General features: G+C 42.5%; 2 protein-coding genes across 2 annotated transcripts in view; both read right to left on the reverse strand.

Moving 5' to 3' along the window:
- prima1 (proline rich membrane anchor 1) overlaps positions 1-1,957 on the reverse strand; it is a 36,071-nt gene extending 34,114 nt beyond the window's left edge. The window contains exon 1 of the mRNA XM_048249642.1: positions 1,045-1,957. Coding sequence (XP_048105599.1) covers positions 1,045-1,137 — 93 coding nt within the window. The 5' untranslated portion in view covers positions 1,138-1,957. The remainder of the gene's footprint in view (positions 1-1,044) is intronic.
- Positions 1,958-17,114: 15,157 nt separating this feature from the next.
- On the reverse strand, positions 17,115-26,479 carry LOC125299531 (ankyrin repeat and SOCS box protein 2-like). Its single transcript, XM_048250847.1, has 10 exons — positions 26,392-26,479; positions 24,432-24,585; positions 24,014-24,180; positions 23,569-23,724; positions 22,405-22,650; positions 21,802-21,973; positions 21,294-21,595; positions 20,231-20,484; positions 18,911-19,064; positions 17,115-17,456 (listed from the first exon to the last, which is right to left on the reverse strand). The coding sequence occupies exons 2-10, from the start codon at positions 24,566-24,568 to the stop codon at positions 17,326-17,328; spliced, it is 1,719 nt and encodes a 572-aa protein (XP_048106804.1). The 5' UTR covers positions 24,569-24,585; positions 26,392-26,479; the 3' UTR covers positions 17,115-17,325.
- Between the last annotated feature and the right edge of the window lie 832 nt (positions 26,480-27,311).

A 27,311-nucleotide genomic window follows, 5' to 3' on the forward strand; every position in this document is an offset into this window, starting at 1 on the left:
GCCGTCTGTGTCTTTATGTTTTGCTTATCCTAACTCATGTGCTCCTATTCCACCTCTGTGTTGTACCAACTCCTGTTTCATTCTCTTCCTACTCTCACTCTTGGTTGCACTCACACACAACACACACACACACACACACACACACACACACACTTCTCTCCTCCAGTCTCTCACTCACTTAATTCCTCTCCATGTTTCTGCCTCTGCTTGTCTCTCACACTCACTCCATCGCCATCTCTCTCTCTCTCTCTCTCTGTGTGCACTCCAGTGCATGAGTTGTTCCCTCCCACTGGTGAAGGCTAAGAGGCTGTGGGGGCTGAGGAGGCTGAGGTCTCTCCTCGGTTGCTAGTGGTTAGAGAGTGCCCACACACACTGTGGTACCCACCACACGCCTCTAAAGGCTTGGTAAGAAGCACAGGGCAGTCCCTCATCTCTGACACCGCTGCCTCTCACCAAGCACCAAAGCGTGGCGGAATACTTAACACTAACTCTCTCTTTGCTTGCACAACAGATCATAACACTGCAGTAACAAAGTAGCCTAATGCGAGAAAACTGTTAATGCTAGGTACACAATTTCACAATGGGGGATTGTGTTGGTTAAATTTGCCATGGGTAATGGATCACACCTTTTTAGTTAGTGCTAGTGGTAACATAGTCTTACCTGCCAGCTACTTGTGAGGCTTTTAATTTATGTTCACTTATGACAAAATGACAACACATCACTTATAGCAGTTCATAGACATGTAGGCTATTATATGTTATACATTTAGCATTGCAAATGTAACTTGGTAATGAGAGAAAGATGATATGATGAAAGGTGACAGATGAACACTGATAACAATGCTGACATATCGGTCTTCTTCATTGTTAGCCTACAATCACCAAGTATGTTCAAGTATGTTGAACTCCTGTTCTGCGCTTAGCTGTTCGGTTTACTGTTGTCTGGAATGTGATGCTTCTACCAAGAAACTTCAAAAATGTGTTACCCTATAAACAATGTTGACAGTTATGTTTTGATTAGGCTATTACTATGAAAATACATACCTGAAATAGAAGAGGAAATGATGTCAAAAAGAACTGGCTGAACACGAAGTGCCAAAACCCGAAGATGAACGGAAATTTGTTTCGGACCAACATCCCTCCTTCGCTCTTCTCAAAACCCACCTCACAGAAAAAGACGCGTGGGTTGCATACGACTCGTATATTTTTAAGAACTTAATCCAGTCCTCCCGGTTTGCCAGCGGATTCTCTATTGAGTTTCCCCACAAATGGTGTCTGCCACATTCTTGTCCATTTATCACGATGGTCGGTGGCATGGAAGATATCGCAACGACATACGTCTCACTGAAAAAAGGAAAAGGAAAAAGAAAGAAAAAATCCCTGTGTTCTATTATATTCTAAAGTTTGGTCCACTTTTTGGAGATACGGTGCGTAAGGATGGGTATCCAGACCCCGGTAAAGGACCAAAGTTCTCCAGAGAGTAAGTGTGGGATACGATACCGACAGGGTGCACAAGGAATCATCTCTTGTTTTGCATGGCACGAAATAGCGCCAGCACACCGCAAAAGTTACCTGTGCTGAAAATATCAAAACGCATAATTTATTAACACACAAGAAGGCGTATTTTGCTCATGTCCGCGACGACAGGTTTGCGGTAATTTCTTTTTAATGAAGCGACAGATTACCGTTCTCGCGTCAGAGATACCGTCTAGGGTTGCGAATCAAGAATTAACAGTCTTGCTAAAACAACGCTCACTAACATAATATTTCTATCCCTTTCTCAGACTTCAAAAAATAATTTAATGACAGAGAAAGTGCGGATAGACCTTTAACGGAGCTGAAGAGATGCGACCCGACGAGAGTATATCCACGGTGGATGGAGGATAAGCTATGTGTAGGGAGATCACAGCGTCGTTCAGTCAGCCAACGCTCCGAGCGAGTTGGAGGGATATGCCAAGTGAAGGAGATACACTGCGACCACAATGGTGTGCGTGTGTGTGTGAGTGAGGGAGTGAAAAGACAGAGAAAGAGAGAGAGAGAGAGAGAGAGAGACGGAGAAAGAGAGATGTTGAGTCCACGGAATAACCTGATACTGTAACTATAGACAGCGCATCAGCCTAAAAGCGCGTATTTACGAACACGAGATGAATGAAATAATTTAAAACATGAAATGATTCAATTATGTTAAATGCTGCTGAGATCTAATATAACTCTACAACTACTTCAACCATAAAGAATAAAATATAAAATTACATTTAATTCTTCATGATATTATCTTCAAATCTAAGAAGTAATTGACTAGCAATTAATTGCATAATGCACTGTAACTGAATGTGATGATGAGTGCACTATGCAAAAAATTATTTGTTATTGTGTCGGGTCTTATCACTCTCCATCTATATCTGCACCACACCACAGTCACCTCACCATCTGGTGTGTTCATGCGTGCATCTGTGTGAGTTCCATGCCTACCAGTGTGTGTTATGAGTCAGCTGCTGCTGCTGCTGAGTGATGTGATGTAGGGATAGCCCCATGAGGCTTATGAGACCATGCCTCTGACAATGACATATTTACTAAAGGCCCAGCAATTGTGACACACACACGCACACACACACACACACACACACACACACACACACATATATATATATACTGTATATCTTTCCTTGTCTTACACTCTGCCTTGCATGGCTTACCAGTCATGGTTCAAATGCATTAATTTGGTCAAAACACATGCTCACAAGCATACACACACCCACATGCAGCCACATACACTCGCACACACATACACAGATACAGACACACATACAAATTCTCTCTTAATCACTCACACTCACACATGCACACACACATAAGAGCATGCAGACACACACACACACACACACACACACACACACACACACACACACACACACATGTAGACCTCCCCACCAGCTGCCACCCTCCCACAGAGGTACTAACCAGCTGGATGCCAGTCTTGGCACCAGAGAGGGGGGCCACCCACCCTGCCCACCATAATACAGTAGACCAGTAGCCAGACCTGGGATCATTAACCACGCAACATGACAAACACCACCCACCACCACTCCCAACCCGAACCGGCATCACCACACACACACACACACACACACGCACGCACGCACGCACGCACACACGCACGCACGCACGCATGCACGCACCACACACACACACACACACACAACAAGCACCTCTCCAACCCATCACTCAGCCCTGCCCGGCCCCTGCCACTGATTCAGCAGGAGACAGCTGAAGCTTTACTACGGGGCACTTAAACCTGTCCCCTTGTTGTGTTTTATGAGATCCCCCGGCGCTTCTCGGTGTGATCATCCTCAACACTGTAACGCCATTAGGTCTCATCCACTACATAAATCGCCAAGGGGAATAAATTGAATCTTAATTTATGGACCTTGTTTTTCCAGCGGATACAAACTGAGCAGTCTAACACTATGAAATCAGCCTCGGAAGCGAGCCATCTTTATTTCTTTTCTCATTTAACTATTTATTTTCACACAGACGTGTGCTGTTCTAAACTGTTTCAGGGGGAATCTGCGGCAGGGTTATTGACTGTGCTGATAAGCAGGGCAATAACTTTGCGAGACGGTGCTGAGACTGGAGCGTTCGGAGCAGTCTGTCAGTGATTCCAATCAGGGAGCTCTAATGACTTGCCCGTCTGTTTTAGCCACCTAAACAGGTCATCAAAGAGTTGCTCTGCCTCAACCAGCAGATCTCATGGGACAATGACTGAAAGCCTCCTCACTGGCACGATTGTTTTTGTCTTCTTACCCCCCAACACACACACACACACACACACACACACACACACACACACACACACACACATGGGTGTGTTCTTACCCCCCAGCACACACACACACACACACACACACACACACACATGGGTGTGTTCTTACCCCCCCACACACACACACACACACACACACACACTTTTAGTATGGTGCCACACACACACACTTTTAGTATGGTGCTTAATATTTTTATGTGTAATTTTTATGTGTACATTTTAACAAAAGGATGTGGCTAAGTCTCAGTTGGACAATATTGAACTCTGGGGAAGTGTTGGGGATAAGACGGTTAATGCCGCGTCCGCAGGGTGGCCATTGTCACTGGTTAAGGTTGTGACGCAGACTTCTGTGAGAGTTAGTGGCATCCTGGAGACATGCTGTCTCTGCACGGGATTTCGTCCTCATCTGATATCGGGTCGGGTTTGGATCCACTCCAGCTGGACCTGTTCCAGAGTTCGCCGCTTCGTCTGATGTGCTGCTCAAAACTGGGGAAAGCCAAACAGGAGGTGTTTGAGTGTAGGATGGAGAGAGGAGGAGGAGTGAGAGGCAGGCGAGGCGAGGCAGGCGGCTAAAGATTTGCTCTGGTCTGCAGCCGAGATCAGTGGCCGCACTGCCGACTGACCTTAAAGTGTGCTGTAATCTAATAGAAGCCTGATGGATGGGTCGGGGTGCATTAGGGGAGATTTGGCTGATTGGTTAGTGATCCAGTTGAGTCTTGGCCATTAGTCTGTTGCTCAATCAAGATTTCTCCGCACCCCCTCACTCATTCTCATCTCTCGTCTTTATAGTCTCTCTCTTTGCTGTCTTGCCCTCTTTGCCTCATCCACTGTTCATCCTCCACCTTTTGATTTTTTTTCTTTTCTTGCGCCTCTCCACCCTTCTTCCCTCCATGCCTCAGTGACTTGTTTGTCCATCCTTGCTGGGCTTTATCCCTGCTCTGTCTCTTTGAATCTGTTCAGGGCAAGCCCCCTTGCAGTGCAGAGCTTTAATTGAATTATAAAGCAAAGAGGTTGCATCATAGGGTGCTGTCAGGATGATGTCAGAGGCACCTTTGAACTCGTGTAAGTCCCTGACGACCGGCCAGACAGGGGTCCATTGGTAGCAGTTACAGCTTTGTCGCCACTTTGTTTCTTTTAGACCTCCCCAGTGACTTTTATTTGATTTGTAGTTGCTGATGTCATCTCAGCTCAAACCTTATTAACAGCTTCAGACTGAAAAAGTTGTAAGGAGAATACCATAAAAATACACCCAGCAGAGATTGGAGTTGCCATGCTGACGGTACTGGCTCCCTAGTGACCATCATCTGATCCTGAACCTCTATGACATCAGCTCTAACATTGTTGCCATTTCCTTACTATAAAGTCAGCTATTATATTAGCAAATGGCCCGTTTCTGCAATAAATCTACTGGCATTTGAACTCCTGTTTTATTAATTTAGCCTTTAAATGTTTCTCTCAAAGGGCCAACTTGATTGTGTAACAGGGGGTCACACAAGGGTTACAGTGGTCCTTTTTTATTAAAAAAAAATGTTTTTTTAAACATATAGTTTATTTACCTCAGCTGTTCTGAACAATCAAATGTAGTTGACATTCACAAGTCTTAATGTGTGCCCGATCAATCTCCTGGAACATAGTGCACAGGAACTAAAGGCCAAGCCCACTAATAACAACATATTAAATTTGGTCAGGTCAGACCATAATTGGCAATCTATGTGCAACTCTGCTCCTCAGAGAAGGTAGCCAGAGGAAAGGAGTGCCATTTTAGGTTTACTGAGCTGAATTAAAGCAACTACGCTTGAAGTCTTTTTTGCCATGTGAGATAAAAAGTTATTCTTATAAAATTTCCTTTTGAAGGAAAGAAAAGATGTCCATTTCCTGTGCCAGTGAACAAGAACAAAATCCTGACGCCGCGTACATGAATGCAATAATTACTACAAATTATATTCGTTATCATCTGTGTTTCTGAATTAAATTTGCCACCCAAGCAAGACAGCCACCTATAGTAGTCATTTCCTTCTCACAGTCAGTTGTTATCATGCTGAATTAAAGCAATTAAAATGTTCCTACAGAATCCAAGCACTTCAAGACGCTATACCTCAAAGACCTTGGAATAGTGTAGTGCTGGTCATGTCATCTGTAAAGGTTTACTAACTGTAAGAGCTGTACTGTACTGAACTAAACTGTATCTTTTTGGCACCAGATCATTTATAGCTGCCTCTAAGTATAAAAATGGGCACATGGCTTGGATAAAAGTGGGTGCTGATCATAAGAAACCATGGCTAATATACAGTTTTCATATTCTAATGATCTGCTTACCCCTCCAGTATTCTTTGCTCAACTTATTCTCCCTAGACATGCAGAGCTCACAGTTGCTGCCTGAAGGTTTGAGAACAGCCCGGGCTGTCGAATCTCCTTCAGTCCCTTCCCTCCAAATCCCCAAGGTGCAGTCTAGTCAGCACATCCACCGTGATTAGTCCTTCAGTCCTATAGCTTAAAGAAGAAACTTCATACTTTACTTCCAGAGCCTCTAAATGTCTTTTTGTTCAGGCGGGGCTTTGAAGTTTAAAACCCCTCTCGTATCTATTTTATTTAGACAGAGGAGGGAGGAAAGGAAAAGGAGCATGGCGAAGATTAAAAAAGAACTCAACATCAGTAGATTTACTTTGCTATTTCTGGAGTTGATAATAAATTGGAAAATTAGAGTGAGCGTGTGGGGGAGGAGAGATTACATTAGTGTTCCATCCTTTCAGAATGTTTGCTCAAAGGAACTCTGAGGCAGTTATGGAGGATGATTTAAAATCATAAACACCACTGATCACGTCAGATCCTAATCTCTGTGAGCGTTTCTTAAAATGGAGAAAGATCATAAATTCACAGTCACATGTCACGGTTCCATTACACTGCTTCTCATGAGGGGTCCCTTCTTCAGCGCCATTAAGCCCTATAGTTTGAATTAGTCACTTAACTGAGATGTAGGAACCTGCTTATGCAACCGGAGAAAACATCTACTGCGTTTTGTAGCATTGAGTTCTCCCAGTGGATGTCAGTGTACTGTATATATTTCAGTCAAAGTGATATGAGCTTCTTTGGCCTCAGTGTGAGGTCACTCAAGTCACCGCGGTGTTCTATGACATTGTTCAGTTAGACAGGACTTGGGTTGTGGAGATATTGAGCTAGTCACTGGGATTGCCATGGGTTGTTGGCCTATCTATGGTGGTGAAATCTAAGGCATGTGCTCACTGTATGGCTGCCATGTCAGTAAACACAAAGCCTATAGGGTGCCTTTTCTCAACGTTTTGAGAGATGCGGCCTGATCTCATCCAGATTATGGCAGTTTTGTAGATTAATCGTGAAGTGGTCATTCCCAGCTCCTCTGAATAAATAAAATCACTCTTTATCACCATGCTAGCGCTGGCCTTAGGTATATATGGCACAGCCCTAGGGAGAGAGAGAGAGAGAGAGAGAGAGAGGCTCTGGAGCACAATCCAAATTGAAACAAACAAATTGCAACAAATGCAACAACAAATGAAACTGACCCCAAAAGGTCGGACTAAGAGGTCAAGTCCCACCAGTCCCAGGAGGATAAGTTACCCCCTACAACCCTAACCAAGCCCAAATCAGCAGAAGGAATCTAATGGAAGGACACTAATTGACACATGGTCTGTTCCAATCCAAATGAAGTACAACAGTACACCAGAACACATTCCAGTGTTTATTTTGTGGTGGCTCGTTCTTTGTACGGTAGAATGTTAACTCAAAGCCACACGGCCAGAGACATAAGGGAAAGGACACTGACGCAGCATAATTGCCAAACACTAATTTGCTTTTTGTGATTCATAATTTAGTATTAAAGTGCAGCAAGGTAAAAGTGGGCACTGCATGGTATTGGGCCAAGTTGCACGTTGATGAGAGTGATCGGTCTCTAATAGAGTTGTTATCCATTTATAATTTTGCAAACTGATGAGCTAGGCTGTAATGGACTACAGACGTCCAGAATCCCCACCAAGTAAGATGATGCAACATGATACAGCAAAACTGGAGCATCTTTTACGATTCTGTGAAGTAGTCAGTCTGTTTTTGATTCTGTGAAGTAGTCAGTCTGTTTTACTATTCTGTGAAGTAGTCAGTCTGTTTTTGTCTTGCACATGTTGTTTTAGTTTGTACTCCCTAAAACAGTCTTCGTGTGCCGTAATAAAAACCCCTGAAACCAGAGTTTATCGCTCTCCTTAGCCTCAAGGTCACTTGTAAAAGATGGAAGTGCTGTAAATAGCCTGGAGTGTCTCCACTGATGGGTCCTTTAGTCGCTCCACTTAGAGATAGAGGACGGCTCTTAGACGATAACGGGCCATAAGTGACTCTCAAGAGCTTTTAGTATTAGCATCAGAAAACAGTGCATCCTCAACACCAGCCCCCACCTACTTAGAGCCTCTTCATTTGTTGCAATTTGTTTGTTTCAATTTGGATTGTGCTCCAGTGCCTCTCTCTCTCTCTCTCTCTCTATACCTAAGGCCAGCGCTAGCATGGTGATAAAGAGTGATTTCATTTGTTCAGAGGAGCTGGGAATGACCACTTCACGATTAATCTACAAAACTGCCATAATCTGGATGAGATCAGGCCGCATCTCTCAAAATGTTGAAAAAAGGCACCCTATAGGCTTTGTGTTTACTGACATGGCAGCCATACAGTACTGCCATGCTTTTTAAAAATGTCAACTAGAATCAACTGTGCTGGGTTGGGTTTGGAACACTGTCAAAATGGAAATGAGGAATTATCAAAACTTATACAGTATACACAATGTACAGATTCAGGGTAAGAAAGCAGTTAAATTTTTTTTTTTTTTTTTTATTTGAAATATACTTATCCTTGTGGCACATAACATTTCTGCTATGTTTTGTATTGTGTCAATTTGTCATATGTTGATACTTCAACCTATTCTGAAGAACCTATTAATGAATAACTTACTCAGTGTCAGTAACATGAAGTAGCAATGACATCACAGACTGAATAACAGGAATATCATGATAAAAGTGCTTTAACTTTGCATTCTAAAAGCTGATTGATACTTTTTTGTAAATTACGGAAATTAATGAATAAACAAATTAATGTACTATTGTAATACTGATGATATTGTGATATATAGTGACTTATATTATGGCATCTATTGTATCATGGGAAGGTGGCAATATCCAGACATAGTATTGCAACACAGATTAGTGTATAGACCTTTAGATGTAAAGCCTGATAAATGAAAAGTAGATTAGCATTTTATTATGGGGTAGTCTCAGTGGACTGGTTCAGTTTATGCTGTACATTGTGAACATCTTTCTTTGTGTCAACAATCTCTTCCTCCAGTTCTTTATCAAGTGCTAAACAAACAAAGGCACTTCTCTTCCTCATCTAATATTCATCTTTCTCACACATCACTTTAGAAATGCTTGTCTGTAAAATAATGTGCAAGTGGTATAAATAACACTGATGTTTATGGTATCCTAACTAGACTCAACAACACATCTATCCTACAGTATTGCCATTTATGTGATGCTGTAATAACTTGATAACCCCTGCAGGGTTTGCTCCTGAGCCGTGTCATCCCTCAATGCTGTTGTGCTTCCAGGTCAGTGGTCATTTTTGTATATTCCAAGTCAGTCCTGGTTAGATCAGTCTTCTCGTAATGTCTCATGCATGGTGCGGCTCAGGCCTGTTCATATGACCAAACCCATTCATGGGTTGGGCTCACCAGCATTTTATAGGTCAGCTTTTAAAGGCCAACACAGAGAAGACTTCCAGTCCCATTTCAGATGATTCTGCACGTAAAGAAAGCACACCAGTGCCCATATGTGTGTCCATCACACCAGAGTTATGTCTGTGTGAGTCTGTTTGCCTACAGTACCTCCTAGCCTACGTTCTGACTGCCACTCTCCCCATATGTGTGTCCATCACACCAGAGTTATGTCTGTGTGAGTCTGTTTGCCTACAGTACCTCCTAGCCTACGTTCTGAGTGCCACTCTCCCCATATGTGTGTCCATCACACCAGAGTTATGTCTGTGTGAGTCTGTTTGCCTACAGTACCTCCTAGCCTACGTTCTGAGTGCCACTCTCCCCATATGTGTGTCCATCACACCAGAGTTATGTCTGTGTGAGTCTGTTTGCCTACAGTACCTCCTAGCCTACGTTCTGAGTGCCACTCTCCCCATATGTGTTTGACAGGGCTATTTGAGTTCAAACACATGCACAGTTCAAACGGCCAATGAAAGCACACTAGAGGAAATGATAATATTGAAAATGTCTTATGCATCAGTTGTGTAGACAAATATATGAATAGGACAGAACAACACAGATGTTAGAGATGGCAAATTGATCTCTATAATGGCAATGACCACAGCATTGTGAATATAACATCCCTTCTCTGGGTGCACTGCTCAGTTCAGTAACAAGCTACAAAGGCATAGATAAACTCACGTGGACTTATAGAGAGGTAATTATGGACACATACAGTTTAGGGCTATGCACCCTTCTATACCCCAAAAAGTGTGGGAGTGATGGTTCAGTAATATATTAAACGTGACTAGGTAGAAATTAGGATACTTTTCCAACACTCCTACAGACAAGAGACCTCCATTATGGTAGATTGGCTTTCAAGTAATCCAGCTGACTGTAGGTGTGTATGCACTGGTGTGTTGTCTGACTCAACACATATTCAGCAGTGAGTGGGCGTTGAAAGGTCATGCGATGGATGGCTGATGCGTGTGTTTGTGCGCGCGAGTCGCATAGGAGAAATATGATAGAAGGTCAGAGTGATGCAGACTGACAGTTGATAATTCTACACCCGAGAGGTCGGTTAGAGTTCACCAATACACGCTTTCTCTCTGTCTCTCTCTACCTTTCTCCCCCTCTCTCTCTCTCTCCCTCCCTCTCCCTGTCTCTCTCTCTTCCTCTCTCTCTGTCTTCATGTAACACAACAATCCTTGCATATGTACATGCAAGGTGACTCAAGGAGTGATTGACATGAGGGAGCTCTTAATACTGTTTACTGAAATGACAGACTGTTAGAATAATGAGTACAGGCTTTGGCCATCTATTTTTTAGTTATTTTTTCATGAGGAAATCAACAAACACTGGAACAGGGTACAGAGAGAGGGTACAGAGAGAGGGTACAGAGAGAGGGTACAGAGAGAGGGTACAGAGAGAGGGTACAGAGAGAGGGTACAGAGAGAGGGTACAGTGGAATAGAGAAGCTGGAAAAGACGAAGAAGAAGGAGACAAGTAAAATAGACTGATAGATTGACTCTGTCTCTTACTCATTCACACACACACACACACACACACACACACACACACACACACACACACACACACACACACACACACACACACACACACACACAGACACACACACACACAAAATTAATAAGGTCTGAACTTGCAAACATATGTCAGTCCTTAGATCAGAGCAATCGTAGCCGGGTTTCCCTTTAAATATCCACAGGGCAAGGCCTTTTATGGCTCCCTCTGAGGTCATGGCAGCCCAGGCCATAATTAAATATTTGAACTGATCAAAGACAGGTTTCATCTGGAGGGATGTAGCTCCGTCTGTCAGTACAAAGGCACCATCAAAGGCCAAATCCAACACTACAGACGCTTTTTGCAGGCCTGTAAAAAAAGATCAGTCATCGGATCTTTAGGACATGTCTTAATCAGGACATATCTTGTCATATTTACTAACTGGTGACATTAAAAAAAATCTGCTGCTGGTTTTGATCAGTGTAAAATGTTTTCTATTAGACATGGCCTTAAAATGAGGCCTGTGTCCACTGGCTGTGATTATGCATGGTGCATTTTTTTAATTTATTATTTAATGCTGAAGGCTCCAGGTTTTGTTCCTTTGTCCACAGCAATTACATCATGGAAAACCTCCCTTTGATGACCATCTCCACTGGCAGGTTTGTCCATTCGGGGTCGTCGCTAGAAGGCAAATTTTCCTTTGAAGGATACATCAGTAAACTGAACTACTGTGCGTTCCCTCGATGGAGATGTGAGACAGACATGATACGAGGACTGTAAGTCCCAGTTCCTCCCATGCAATGAAGACATGGATGGCAGCTCTAGTGCAGCATTGGCTGATTTAATTCTCTCAGCCTCCCTGCAAATCCCTCAGTCAGCTCTCAATTCTCATAGAAATTAAAGGCTGAAACGCTCCAATTGCATTCAATACTTTTACTTCTAGAACACAGCATAAAGAACAGGTTAAAATCATTATGATACAATATAAATAAAATGTCTTTTCACAGACCAAGATTTGAGAGAGGTTTTCAGTAAGGGATGTTTTGGTAGTAATTTCCTTGGCATTTTCCATTTAAAAAGCGGTCGGAATAATACACAAAAAGATTGATGACCTAACATTAGGTAGTCCTGCAGTTATTTGCTGACTTCTAAAGATTCTTAGGCCCAGCGGGGGACTGCACACTAGCAGTGCCCTTTATTGTACCTGCTGTTATTTACCCAAGAATTTCTATATAGTGCACAAAGTGGTTCTGAATCAGCTATTTAGAGTTAAAGACATACTGTAGTATGAAAATCAGAGTTGTAAAGTTCTGTTACTAAATCTGGCCTAGTCTCCTAGACTATAATAGCATAGATAGTCCTAATAGTGAAGGTTCATGTGCATGAAGAAAAATACTTACAGATGACATTGCCTTACAGTCGTTAAACAGAGATGATTGTGGCAGCATAAGCTATGTGCACATAGATAAATACTTAATCCTCACAATTTATAGTTTGGTTCATTTTTATTGATCTTTGTAGTAATCATGCAGGGACTCATAGCAAGAACCCCTTAAAATCCTTGTTCAGCTTTTAGCAGATTGTTTACTTTCACCAGTGTTTGGAAAGACACATTAATGAATATTCTTCTGTAGACCGTATCAAGTCAGATTTTCTGGGCAGCTGGTTTAGTAGGAGCAGAGAACTCCCAGGGAGGTGCTGTGAATACAGCATGTCATTAAGAGCATCTCTGTTTAACGGCTTCCCCTGCTCGTGTGAGACAGCCAGTGGGGTTCCTCCATCAGGGTGATGGAAACGTGTGACATAAACATGCCCACACATGCGTGCATAAACACACACACACACACACACACACACACACACACACACACACACACACAGGCACACAAACGTAAATACTGTACACATACAGACACACACACACACACAATGACACACAAATACACAGACACACGCACATACACACACACACACACACACACACACACACACACACACACACACACACACACACACACACACACACACACACTGGCTGGGTGTCAGGTGCAGCTGGCCGGATGCATCCTGGGTTAGACTGGCTGTCTCAGTGGCGCAGTTGGATGGGGTTCAAAGGAGTCAAGTTGAGCGGCGCCCCAACTGGGAGTCCTCACTCGCTATCAGTCATGGACCAGCCTCGGCTGCTGCACTGGGCATGCTCCACTCTTTCCCTGTCCTAATCCAAACAAGCCTGCTTTTTGTTTAGTGTGTATGGTTATGTGTTTGTGTGACCTTGGTTGTTTTTAAAGATATTCAATTACATATACTGTTATTGTATTTTACACTGTACTGTCATAAAGCCTCATGGGTCAATGCCCGAATAACTAAGAGCAAACCTGTAACAGGAAGAAACCAACACCCAGAGAATTATTTATTAGATAGATAGATATATAGATTTATAGATATTCTCTGAGAATATCTTTTCACCTCTAAAGGGACTGCTTTACTTCATTCTATTTTTCATTAGTGTTGAGTGTTGCATTTTTTTGTTGCAACATGTTTTTTGTTGAGAATGACCTCCAAATAGTAACAGAATGTGGCCATGTCAAAAACCCGTTTGGTGTTGTCCAGATATAACAGTAAGTTAGCATGCAACCCAACTAGCATCGGGACGGCTCTTTTGTAAACACCACAGTGTGCCGCATGTGGCCGCTGTACTAAATACAATGGAAGTCAGTGCAACAGTGAAGTGCTGCTGCGTAAACAAAAACAAAAGTGGAAGCCTACAGAATTCCAGTCTGCTCCTGGCCAGGCCTGCGGCATCCATCAGAGCCGCCCTGAGTTAGAATAGCGTATGTGTTTCGCGTCTTGCTCTGATGAAGGGTTCTGGCAGGATGCTATACCTCTGAAAAAAAGCATTCCATGATGTCTATTCAGTATCTAGTCTGTACCTCACAGTAAACTGTTAAATATGCCCCCACACATAAAATGACAATAGCCTGCCATGCATTTGTGTTGCCAGGGCAGATATGTGAGTTTAGTATGCCAGGGTGGCCATATCATAACCATCTGTGGCCAGGAAGTTATGATGGACCACTAGTTTTCTTTAAGATTATTGGGATACACAGTATGAGAAACTGACAAGTTATCTTAACGTTCACAAATTAGGGCCTGACATCTGGTCAATATTTTGAAAGTGAGCGCTCAATCATGTCTCCCATGACAAGGAAGAGAAAAACAAGACATGATGGAATAAGACAGCATGGCATTTCGTGGTCTGACCAGAGGGTCTGAGTGGACAAGTGCCCTTTTGCGTCTGCTGCCTGAATGATATCTCACAAGCATCCTTTTGTCATAGCAAATGAAATGAAATAAAATCAAGCCTAAAATATTGTGTAGTCTGTCAATTCCCCCTCCCTCCCCCACCAACACACCACCCCACCCGACCAAAAGTGCAGCATTCCGCTGGAGAGCAAGCTGACCAGACTCTCCTTCACTGTGTTTTGCCTGAGTGTCTGGTAGTCTGATTGAGTTACTCATCTAGAGCAGAGATGGTTGTTGGGAGATTGCCTGTAAAAACGAATCTACAGAGAGTATGGCCTCATCCAAACCCTACGCTACTGACTGCTTCCAAAAATGGATGCCTGCCTGTCTCCATGAAGCAATGTGCTGCAGCCTTGTCAATTATGCGTTTTTGTGCTATTCTTTGCTTACTTATGCATGCAAGATTGTGACATTTAAAGAAGGGGGAAAGGAGAGCAGTGTGGCTGTGGCACTCTCTCCTTTTTAAGATGCAAAAGCCTCGTTAAGCTAATTTTGTCCTCAATAGTTATTTTTTTCAATCTGGTACAAACAATATGTAGGTTTGCTGTAACTGAAATTCTCTCTGGTGTTGGAATTCTCGACTGCCAGCTGAGAGATTAAAATGTGAGAGCTGAAAGAATCCTTTTACCTGCAGCAAAAAAAAAAAAGGAAAAAAATGCAGGTGAGCACGCCAGTTCTCAGAATGGCACGTGCGTGTACGCACACACACTCACAAACACACACACACAAACACACATACACACACACACACACACACACACACACACACACACATGCACACAAGAAAAGGAGAAGATGGTAGAGATGGAAGGATAAATGTGGAGGCTGGAGAAAAGGAAAGACACTGAGAGGAAGAGAATAGCAAAGGAGGAAAGAGTAAACAGAGGAAAAGAGATACACATCCAAGTCGAGGGGGAGAGAGAACGAGGGAACGTCTAAACAGTAGCCTGGTCAGTAGTGGAGCCAGCTAGCTCGTCTTACAGTGCTGTGTTGCCACTCGCTCAGACACCAGTGATGGAGAGTGCTTTCAAAGGGTCGGTCTTTGGGCAGCACTTTTTATTTGTCAATTCGAGACTTTCTCCTTAACCAAACAGTGATATAGCTCTCCCCTTGAGTCTGTGACAGGGTAATAGATAGGCTGTGTTGACTTCTCTGAAAAAAGATCTAAAAGGGTCTAAAAAAAAACCAAACCCTGAAAACTCAGCATGACTGAAAGAACGAGCAAAGAGAGCGTCAGGGTCTGGCATTGGAGATTAATCTTTAGAGCGCAACACTGTATTTGAGAACAATGTCAGCATTGCAAAGCTGCTTGAGAACACTTATGAACCAAACACATGTTTACCAGATGTTAAGAGTTTTGAGGCATTAGGATTGCAGCATGTCTCATTACGCACCATACCAGACTCCAAACCTCAGTGACAATAAATCATAGCAAGTGCACTTAGATAGATAGCTAAATAGATAGATAAGTAGATAGATAGATTGAAAATGCACTTGCCTCTTGAAGAGCTACTAGTTCATTTCATTGCCATCAGTTTTTTTTCTAATAGGAAAATGCTAGGCCCTGTCCAAACCTGGAATACAAACTCTCAACAAGGAGCTGCAGTGCCACCCAATGGCTGTGTCATGCTATTGGATTTCTTTTTTAAGTTCACAGGTAAGGCGAGGACATAATAAGAAGATTGCACTGCACATGTTGATCCATTGTAAGGTTGCCCATCATTTATGTTTTGGGATTGATATCCATAGTAAGGCTGCCTATCGTTTATGTACATTCATATTGAAGTACTTTTCAAATATTTTGTAAAATATGGTGGCACAATTAACTCAAGTGCTGGTGGCCCTCTCAACTGAAAATATTTTATCTAATTCCAGGGCAAGCAAATCAGGAGTTTTCAGCTAGTCTAAATGGCCACTGATAACCAGGGATGGAAGACTTTCAGCATATGACAAACCTTTGCATTTGCTTCAGTAAATGCCAACAGAGAGAGTATAGGTGCACACATTTCAGCCTAGTTTGGTATGGGTGTTATTACCTCTTTCAAGGTCTCTTCTTGAACCATACGGCATATTTTTTGTCACATATTTGTACAACCTTTAATTCAAACTTTACATGATGGACAATAACAATTAATTACATGTTGCAGATGCCTGAAATAGTCTGATTTACAATATTTGCACCAAATCCCAAAGAAAAACAACAACAAAAACAAGTTAGGAAAGGGAGTAAATACACTACTCTCTGTTGTTTGGCACCTTGCACACGTAACTGTGTGTACTGTACACGGGATCCCCTTACAGTAGCTCCTCACACTTGGCTAAACGGCGGATATTTTTGGTGTTCCCTGAAGTATGCAGTAACCTGTAAAGCCGGCGCATCCGCACCCTGGGTGCCACCGGCCCCCTCCCCCGTGACCTCCGAGGCATCCTGGCTCAGTGCAGCTGCTGCAGGACACTACAGAGAGCCCGTGGTGAAAGGGTACAGGAAGTGAGCATCTCAAGGGGATGCTGTGATGTAATCCACCGGCAGAGATAGGAAAAGTACAGTCCACTGTACTGTAGCACTGGTCACAACAGTACAGTCCACTGTACTGTGGCACTGGTCACAACATTGATGGGTTAGTAAAGACGTAATGAGTATTTTGTGATATGATAATGAATTTAATATGACCCAGTTACTTTTTTTGCATACAGTAAATAGTATGTGTGATGCAACAGTCAGATTTATCAACATTATGCACATGCACTTATATTATTGAGATTTGTGTACTACTACAAACTCATAGGCACACAGGCTCAGGCTCTTCATTAAAGGTTTAAGTCTCTGTTATTGTTCATCTCTCCTAGTGGGACTGTGCCCATCATGTCAGGTGTTTAATAATGATCCACTCTGACAGGTGGGATGAGGGAGGCCGGCTCATTCATCATAGTGGAGGTATCTGATTAGTCTTCTGGGAAGAGGGAGCGTGCGGAGGAGCAGCAGCCTCTGAAGACCAGCCTCCTGGCGGATCTGCTGCCGACACAGATGCCTGAGGGATGGAGGGTTCTCTGTAATCATCAGAAAAGACACAATATCAATGATCTAATCATCACAGTAGTCGTATATTGGGTGCTCTTGAACATTCATCATCATCATCATCATCATCATCATGTTAGTAGATGGAGAGTACATGCCTCTGTATTGTATTTTCTCTGAAAACATCTTGTAAGTATAATCTTTGTTTGAGTGTGCAACTATTTGTGAAGGCTCTGGTGTTTTCTGGGCATCCCCAGATATGTGAGTCTATTAAGCTGATTTTGTTTTAGCAATATTGCTGGGCAATGTATCTCATTATTGTGGGTCTGGCATGTTCCCATTGATATTAGGCAAATTCATCAGTAGGCAAATCATCATGATAGTCCAATCAGAACAAATGAAACTGGATGTGGTTGCTCTGCAACATTGCTCAAAAAGTTGCCCCATGCATCATCACTTGAGTCATTTCATGGAGCGTAAATGGGAAAGACGACCCCATCCCAATAAAACAACAGAAATGGTCTTTGGGTGTCCTGACACCCCATCATTAGGAGTTGACTGTTTCAAATACCTTGGAATCACAACAGACAATAAACTCAGTTTTGCCCATCACACAGATTCAGAGGAAAATGAAAAGGACTCGTTGTAAAGTCACATTGGCATCATGTCAGTTGGAACATTGCTCATGCTAATAAGTTATTCAGTGATGGGGGATTTGTGATGTGTCTTAGATAGGCTACACTGTCCCGCTTTAAATGAAAAAGAGAAGAGATTTTTAAACTGTAACCCTATGTCTCATTAGGCCTATAAGTCACTGTTGCTGCCATAGTGTGAGCAACCTTTTTGCTCTGCAGCTCTTTTGAGTGGTGCAGAATTTTTCTTTTTTGGCTCTTCATGCTGGACTGGTTATCCACCCCTGGTCTAGGGCAAAACCACAAAGCCCACACATGAATCACACATACAATAACACAGGATACCACCCACCCACTCAGTGGCCACTGCAATGCTCTGCCCCCTGGGTGGACGCACTAGAACTCTGAGGTGCAACAAAGCCTGTTTTAGCAGAAGCCTAATACCCTCAGCCAGGGTAGAGGGACTATTATGTTATGTAATGCAATGTGGGATGATTTGTTCAAGTCTGGTGATGGGACAAAGTCTTTTATGTGTTTATTTTGTTTAACTTTGTGCTATATGTTGATGTGGTGCTTTTGCAAGTAACATTTTACCAGGTCTGGTCTCATTTCTTACATTTTATAACATTCAAACTGCATATTGCCCCATAATTAAGAATGACCAAGAATGATTCGAGTTCACCCCCATCTCCACCTTTTTTGTATTTGTTTTATTGAAGGTTTAAGAAATTGTGGGACATATTGTTGTTCATTGTGTGTATAGTGATGCTGGTTTGATAATGTGATGTGTATAATGTTGTGTTTTTCACATGAACAGGTCAATAAAAACTTGTTTATAAATAACCATAACTCACTAGCCCTTTCCTTTACTCCAACCCAGTCCTGGCGGCTGTCTAGCAGTTGTTTGAGTCTGGAACAGAGCTTCACGTATCCCACGTAGTCCTGGAGGAGGTCAATGATGGGACCTGCCCAGCCGCAGACTGAGGGAGCAGAGATCATCTCACAGAACTGCAGGGAAGAGCACGATACATCACAACAGACACATTTGGAGTCAGTGTAACTGAAACTCTACCTGCATATCCTGTTTTTACCAGCTATTATTTGTCAAACATAGTTAAACATACTGCTAGACAAATTTGGACTCACTGAGGTATAATTACATAGGCATAAGAGGTCCATATTCTGCCACCATCACTTCTGTATTTCCATGGAATGTCAACTAATCCTAAATAATCATGTTTTAAAAGGTAACTAATTATTTGAAAATAATTCAGAGACTGAAAACTGTTTAAACACACCTTCTTCAGATACACAAGTCTCTGAAACGCCAGCATTTGTGGAATTGATTATGGTCTAAAGAAATGCATGGCCTCCAAGAGGCCCTCTAACCTCTCAAGCAGAGTTTCAAAGAAATGCCATATCTGAGACTGGCTAGTGTTTGTAAAACGCTAAAATGGACAGAAAGAAAATACTAGGAGGAAAGTTGTTGAGAAATATGTTATGTACAAACAAATCAACGTGTTTGGATCAGAGAAGAAACATTTTGAGGCCCAGAACAAGTGAAAAGATGCCAGAGGATTGCTTGACACCTTCCATAGATATACTGTACATACAGTATACTGACATGTCAGTATATATATATCTATGGACACCTCACATCTCTCAAGCATGGTAGAGGAATCATGATGTCTGGGGACGCTGCTTTGGTGCTTGTAAGATATGCAATTTGTACAGAGCAAAAGGAATCATAAAAAAAGAAGGCTATAACTATTTTACCACGGGCAACAATGGGGACGGCATTTGACAGTGTTTTCCAACGACAACACTGATATAATAATACCAGACAATAGATATCAGACCTATTTAGTGAGGAAGCAGTGACACTGTATTACAGCAAAGTTTGTAATGGATGTAAAAGGAGAATTCTTTGAGGAAAATACATTTTTCTTCTTCAAACAGAAACAACTATTTTTGACTTTGTCAATACCTCAACTATATTTTCCCTCTATTTGCATCATGTAGTATTGATTCACTTTATTTGCTGATTAGAAATGATTTTCTGAGTGACTTTTGAGAGTACAAACATGTCCAGAGAGACAGCCTGCAGTGTATGCATATGCTTCGTGTAGATGGCCATGTCATCTATTCCGCACCTCTGCTCTGTGTTCATTTACCTGCATGCAGGGCCCCTCCCTCTGGAGCCCAAGGTCGTCTTTGCGGAGCCCTTTGGCAGGTGGGTGTGAATTAGAGTCACACTGGCACTGAAAGCAGGCCTGGGCATCGCAGCCGTGATCCAGCAGGAGCTTCAGCATGGCTGGGTATCTCACGCACAGCAGCACCACGGCAGGGAATGCTAGCTGACAGTTAGGCATCCGGGCATTGACGTCGGCCCCGTGCTCCACAAGCAATCGCACCATCTGGATGTTCCCTTATGAAATAAAAAAGTTTGTTGTTATAAACTTGAAAACTTGACCATACACTTATGTACAGTACTGAATGATACTGTATATCCCTTACTTTTAGGTAGTGTGCTAAAAGCTTACATTTTATAGTCCGGTTTTGTCAATGGATTGTTTGTATTAAATCAAATATAGTTGTGACAGAGTGTCTTCACTTTGGTTGAGTATGTGCTCTGACTGCTATACCAATGAGCCTGGCTCTTTGGTGGTGTTGTCAAGTTGCAGGATTGATACCCATTGATTGATTGTTTTAGGCCAGGTAGGATGACTGCTCTCTCCAATAGCTTTATGAACTCAGGGCCTACTTAAACTAGAATCCCATAAGGTAACTGCTTAAAGATGCGCTCTGGTGAAAATCCTGTTTTTAACCCTGTTAACATGCTCATATGATGTCTGTTATGCTTTATAAGACATATCATAAGCAAAACAAGCAGTCAAGGCCATTGCTAAAGATTTCTGCTTTGGATCTACATTTCAACCAACCACAGCCCAGGCAGGCCAATTGAGGCATCAGTCCATTAGTGCATCATAGGGGTACAGAACCAATCCTGAGTACCTGAGGATGGGACAATTATTCATAAAGACACAAACAAGCTACAGTGGCTAACATGGCAGCTGTATGTGGAAAGGGGCCGGGGCCAGATAGATCCCAATTCCCGAAATGAGAAAGAAAGTGTAAAGTTACATTTAAGCCATTTTAAGCCTTCTTCTGAATGTTTACTTTAGAGGAGAAGACAAGAGATGTAGGATTCTGGAGTGTGTCTTCAAGCATATTTACCCTGCCTCACGGCCACCAGAAGGGGGTTGAACGTGTCTTGGTTTGTATTGGCACCGGCTTCCAACAGCATCTCAGCTGCATCCAAGTTGCCGTTAGCGACCGCAAAGTACAGAGCCGTGGTCCGACGGTCCTGGTACATGGACGAGCGGTCTGGAGAGAGCGGGGCATTGGCATCATATCCAGCCTGAAGGAGGACCTCCAGGACCTCGTCCTCGTTGTACTGGGCTGCCAGGTGAAGAGGGCTGATGCCACTCTGTCTGATTCTCTCCTCACTGGTGACCGGAAGCAGCATGCTCACTACCCTACAGGATGCACAAATCCTTGTCAGAATCCACCATACAGTCTTACTGGGCTGGTACTTCACATTTTCATTAGCCTTTACAGAACAGATCAAACCTATTTAATGGACTTGTAACACAACTATGAGAAAAATGGCCATGTAATAATCTTTGATTAAAATAATATCAGTATCAGTATACACTCCAGTATAAATAATATCATTATTCACTCCAGGTGTCCATGCTGGGTTGCGACATGTAGGGGCAGCAGCTGTGTTTTGGTGGACTTGTTGGCATCAGCTTTGCGAGCGAGAAGCAGCTTCACCACGCTGCCATGGCCATTTTTGGAGGCCTCAAACAGAGCAGTGGCTCCATCGCTCATTTGGAAGTTCACATCAGCACCTGAATTACACACATAGAAAGGTTTGCAGCGTTACAACTACAAGTGTGGATAGATACAGCAGGGTTACAATTGTATATTTACAGCAGCATGATAGCCTCAATACCCTTGTAATAACTACATGATGTCTGACAAAAACAACACATTGTCAGAACAGGATAGGCTATGCTTTGCTCTAAAAGCAACATATGACGGTCATATTCAACTAAAAACAAGTGCTGCAAATATATAGGACTGGGTGTTCCTCTGGTGCTCTTCAGTTTAGGGATCCAAAAAGTAAATAAAATACTTAAAAACGTAATGCTTGAAATAGACACTCATGAGGTTTATAAGTTTAAAAAGCCTTTAATCTCACATGGCTATTCTTTTAATAACATGCCTACGGGTTTCGGCGTTACTGCCTTCATCTGAGCATATCACAGTCATAGCCCACCATTGTTCATGAGGAAAGTCAAGACCTCTTGACTGCCGGTCTGTGCTGCTAGAAAGAAAGGCGTGATGCCATAGCTGTTCCTCTGGTTCAGATTGGCCCCAGCCCTCAGAAGCATTCCACAGATCTCCACATTGTTGCGGCACACCGCCTCGTGAACAGGCGTCCAGCCTCGGCAGCAGGCCCAGTTCACCCCGGCGCCGTAGGTCAACAACAGCTCCACCACGTCTGCGTTCTCCTGCTCACAAGCTATACGTTTCAAAGGACAATCGTAAAGGTCATAGGTCATGGTCATAAATATAAATAAACAGGCATATTCATAGTAATATTAAGATAGTACAATCAATCAGCCAGTCTTGGTCTCCACTAGTCTTTTACATTTCCATATGCCTTACATTAATATATTATTTAACAAATTCACTTAAGGGTACATGAATTCATGCATGAATTAATTCATGATTTATGTATTACTTCATTCCTTAATATCTCATGAATCATCAGGAATTGACATGAGTTCATAGTCTGTCATTCGTGACCTCATACATAAACAGCACATCACCTAAAGCAATACATCATCAGATAGAGTACATCATTATGAAATATGATTTATTAAGCATGATCATAATTATTTCTTTTTCTACCAAAAATGTGGTCATCACTGCCCAAATTCTGATTTGAACACAATTTTGCAGTTCTCTAAACACATATCATGATTCACCACTTTAGTTGAGGGGTCACAGACATGATGAACTCATGAGCAATTAACCTTAAATTTGTGTAATCATGATGATCATGTTTAAGAAATCATAAATCATAAGGATGTACCCATCGTAGCTAATGCTTTAGCTGATGTGTTGTGCAGCTGTGTACACTGACAGGTGCAGCTCATCTAAGCTAAAAGTTCCCTTTTGCTGTCGGCCTTTCCAGTCGACTCCTTTCAATGGGGAGAAGTACAGTAGGCCTAATGAGGGAGAAGTGCAGTTGGCCTAATGAGGGAGAAGTGCAGGAGGCCTAATGAGGCTACTTTAGCCTACTCGTTTTTCTAATGCTCTCTCTTTCCACCTATCCCCAACTATTATGTCCTCCTTATTCTCATCCCACTATCCCTCCTATTTTTTGCATGCACTGGTAATTCCTTGGAATTACATAGTATATTTTGAAATTGACCTTTGTGTAGAGCAGTTTCTCTGTCTTTATTGCCTATGTTGATGTCAGCTCCTTTCTCCAGAAGATATTCCACACAGGCCATGTGGTCATTCTCCACAGCCAGAAAGAGTGGTGTTTTCTCCTGTTTGTCACACTGATCGATGACCTCTGGCTGGACTATATTTTCACAAATATAAACAGACCAAATGCTTTTCAGGTATTGAGTTTAACAATTTCATAAACTGAATTTATAACAGTCACATGAAACAAATCTCCATGGTAATGGGTTAGTCTGGCTTACACAAAAGCACGACAGCGTGATGAGATATATTTGTGTTGAGCTAACGAGATAACACTGTACACAGACAAAGCACAGAAACGTGCTGAGGACTGGGGCCAAGGGGGAGAAACTGCATGTAGAGGAGCAAGGTCATGTTTGAAATACACTTGAGAGGCTGTAAACTACCTGTCAGCAAGATCCTAAGGCATTCCTCCTGCCCGTGGATGGCTGCCAAGTGCACTGGGCGATATCCCTGAATACTCTCCTCTCTAAGATGCTGTCTGGTCTGCAGCAGCTCCAGCAGTGTGTCCACTGAGCCACTTGTGACTGCGGTGGTCAGTGGATCTGCAGTCCTAAACAGGAAAAGGGCCAAAATATCAGAGATGATTAGTCTTTTTTGCCGATGTTTCAGGTCCTGTCATCTATTAGTGAAATGGCTGTGTTTGTTCCAATTGAGTCTTGTGTGGTTTGCAATGTCAACATTGTGGGTTAAAATGTAAAGAAATGCAAGTGCTTATTGAAAGGGTGTTTTCAGTAGGGTATAAATCAGTCTGTAGGGCAATGCTCATGAATATACTGCTCTTTAGGTGAAAGGGTACCATACACTTCAGGTTCTTGGGTTGTGTAGAAGGTTCCATCATATCTTCTCCATGCAACACATCGTGTTCCGTCACTGCAGGTGAAAGAGTAACTTCTAGTCGCCTCAGACGTTGGGAAATTATGCAAGTGGTCAAGCTTCATCTTTGACGGGCAAAAATCTTGATGGAGGTCACATTTGAAGTTGAGAATACAATATATTTTAGTTGTCTGATTGATTGATTGATTGATTGATTGATACATTTCACAGGAAACCGGAAAAAAATCTTTGATGAAGAACTTTCCATAATTTTGTTTTGTGGCTTACCTTCAGGAATTTGCTTTGCTAAACACTTATAGACAATATACAACATGTTTATTTGTTTATGATTATGAAATAGAAAGGTTTGCTATACATAACAAAAGTGACAGGATTGTTCAATCAGGAAGTGTTTTTCTGAATCTCTATTTCAACTCTTATACTGTACAATAATATTCCATTTCTATGTGAGGGATAACTTTAGCCTGAGTGGATTCATTTCAGTCAGCCACCAACAGCTTTGCTGTAAATTGTTAATTAAGACCAAAGCCTTATTTCATAACTTGATCTAGAGTGGCTGCCAGAAGGCACTGTACCCATCCATGTGTTCCCCCTGTACCCTAACACTGACATAATCCCCCACAGCTGGTGGGTTTCACATCCATTGGAGCGATGCAAGGCTTCTCGCTGTGCGGTTCACCGTGACCTTTGGTCAAGGCAGCGCAACTGATGCACCATCTCCTTGGAGGTAAAATTAGGATCAGGCAACCAAGGAGACACCCGTAAATATGCACCCAACGGCACTGCAGGGCCACGAGATGCCAAGACAACAGACTGCTTGAGTGCAGCGAATGCTTCAGCAGGATCAACAACCTTGAAGGAGAAAGCTGTCGAGGGAGGTGAGCATTGCAGTGGCATACGGGCTGCGCTTTAGATAGTAGCCAGCCACTTTCCCTCCAAAAACCTGGTCATTTCATTCAGTTGTAAGTTGTATATCTCATTATACATGACTATTGGAAGCTTTGAAAGTTTTTGTTTTAGAGGCGTTTGTTTTAGAGCGTTTTGTTTAGAATCGTGCAAAGTAAATTTGTATCACAATGTGTCACGGCACTCTGGTATGCATGGGATGCGCTAGGCTCAGCTTTCACAAAGATCGGAGATGGTTAACTGACAGGTGCGAAGTGGTCGCGTAGGATGCTGCCCATCTGCTACAGTATACAGGTTAAACAGAAGTTCGATACTTTATCATATTGCATGATATGATGATATGACATTATACAACATGATACAGGTTTGTGGCCTGGGAAAGAGGATATGAGAGAGGTCCTTCTCAAAATGAGGAAATTACCAAATAGGCCTGAGAACATAAAACATATAAGAAAAAGAACAACCTCCACTTCGTTCAGACTCATGTATGATTTTGTAATCATAAAACTATATTCTGTATATGATTAAATAAAATAGGATAGAATTTAACACAGAATAGTCCAAGATAGATATGAGATTTTGACCCCATTCCAATTTCCATTTGAAACCGTAATAGAGCAGGATAGCATACAAGTCAAACAATATCATGAAATGCAATGAAAAGTTGCAATATAACACAATACGAAACAACACAACACTACTTTTTGCTCTGCACATAATCTACTTATGCATCACAACTGGCATAGTTCCAGAGAGGCCATTTAGACACTGAGCATGCAATTGTTAGACTAGAAGACTAATACAATCTGCTTTTGAGAGATAATTACTTTGTGGTAAAGCATGGGACAAAATGCATAATTCCTACATCCTCCAGTATTATGGAAAGCATGCTTCTGCACACATGACAAAGGCTGCAATCCATATTAAAGATTTCATGACACCAGGCGATGAATAGCAATGTTACAATGCATAATGTAATGGATGAAATGAATTACATAGAAGATGTGAATATCATGCATACCTTTCCACTGCTTTGTATTGGCTTAAAAACAGAGTTGAGGGGCTGCTTTTTGGATATCCACAGACTAACACCTCTTGCCTCCTTTTCTGTGTTCAACTTCAAGACAGACTATCCTCTGAGCACAAAGGAGACCCTCACTTAAGTTGAAGGCTCTGTTTGCCTCAGAGGGGACCACGTGAGAAAAGGTTGAAGAGGCAGACCTCTTAATATCAGGTTTCCCATCATCCACTTTGGGGTACCGCAGTTTAAGTGCGGCCCAGATAGCACCTCGCATGGGCACTGCCCACTGATGGCTTTGATCTGGTGATCTTTGATCATCCCATTCCAGTCACAGCTGATCCTGAGTCAGCTCCGTCTGAACTGTTAACAAGCAAATACACTTTAAGATGGACTGCCTCGCACCCATGTGAAGAAGTACATGTGCAGGCACATGGGTGAAGGTGCAGCTTTTGAAGCACAAGGTGAAACCTCACGTGTGCACTTTGTGTGAATGTTGTTATATTTGTGCACTGACTAGTTTAATGTGGCTTCCTCATGTGTAACCTTGACAAAGGATGTGGCTTCTTCATGTGTAACCTTGACAAAGGATGTGGCTTCCTCATGTGTAACCTTGACAAAGGATGTGGCTTCTTCATGTGTAACCTTGACAAAGGATGTGGCTTCTTCATGTGTAACCTTGACAAAGGATGTGGCTTCCTCATGTGTAACCTTGACAAAGGATGTGGCTTCTTCATGTGTAACCTTGACAAAGGATGTGGCTTCTTCATGTGTAACCTTGACAAAGGATGTGGCTTCTTCATGTGTAACCTTGACAAAGGATGTGGCTTCTTCATGTGTAACCTTGACAAAGGATGTGGCTTCTTCATGTGTAACCTTGACAAAGGATGTGGCTTCTACAACTATAACCTTGACAAAGGATG

Source organism: Alosa alosa, chromosome 8, assembly GCF_017589495.1.
Source record: "Alosa alosa isolate M-15738 ecotype Scorff River chromosome 8, AALO_Geno_1.1, whole genome shotgun sequence".
In the NCBI taxonomy this organism is placed as follows: domain Eukaryota; kingdom Metazoa; phylum Chordata; class Actinopteri; order Clupeiformes; family Clupeidae; genus Alosa; species Alosa alosa.

Bases quoted from the DNA above. Each gene is read 5' to 3' on its own strand.
- LOC125299531 (XM_048250847.1), bottom strand. From the start codon at position 24,568: ATGAAGCTTGACCACTTGCATAATTTCCCAACGTCTGAGGCGACTAGA. The intron at 22,651-23,568 runs GTCAATTTCAAA...TGAAACGTATAG, and splicing joins AGAAACTGCTCTACACAAAG to CTTGTGAGCAGGAGAACGCA. The intron at 19,065-20,230 runs GTAAATGAACAC...TCTTCCCTGCAG, and splicing joins GGGAGGGGCCCTGCATGCAG to TTCTGTGAGATGATCTCTGC.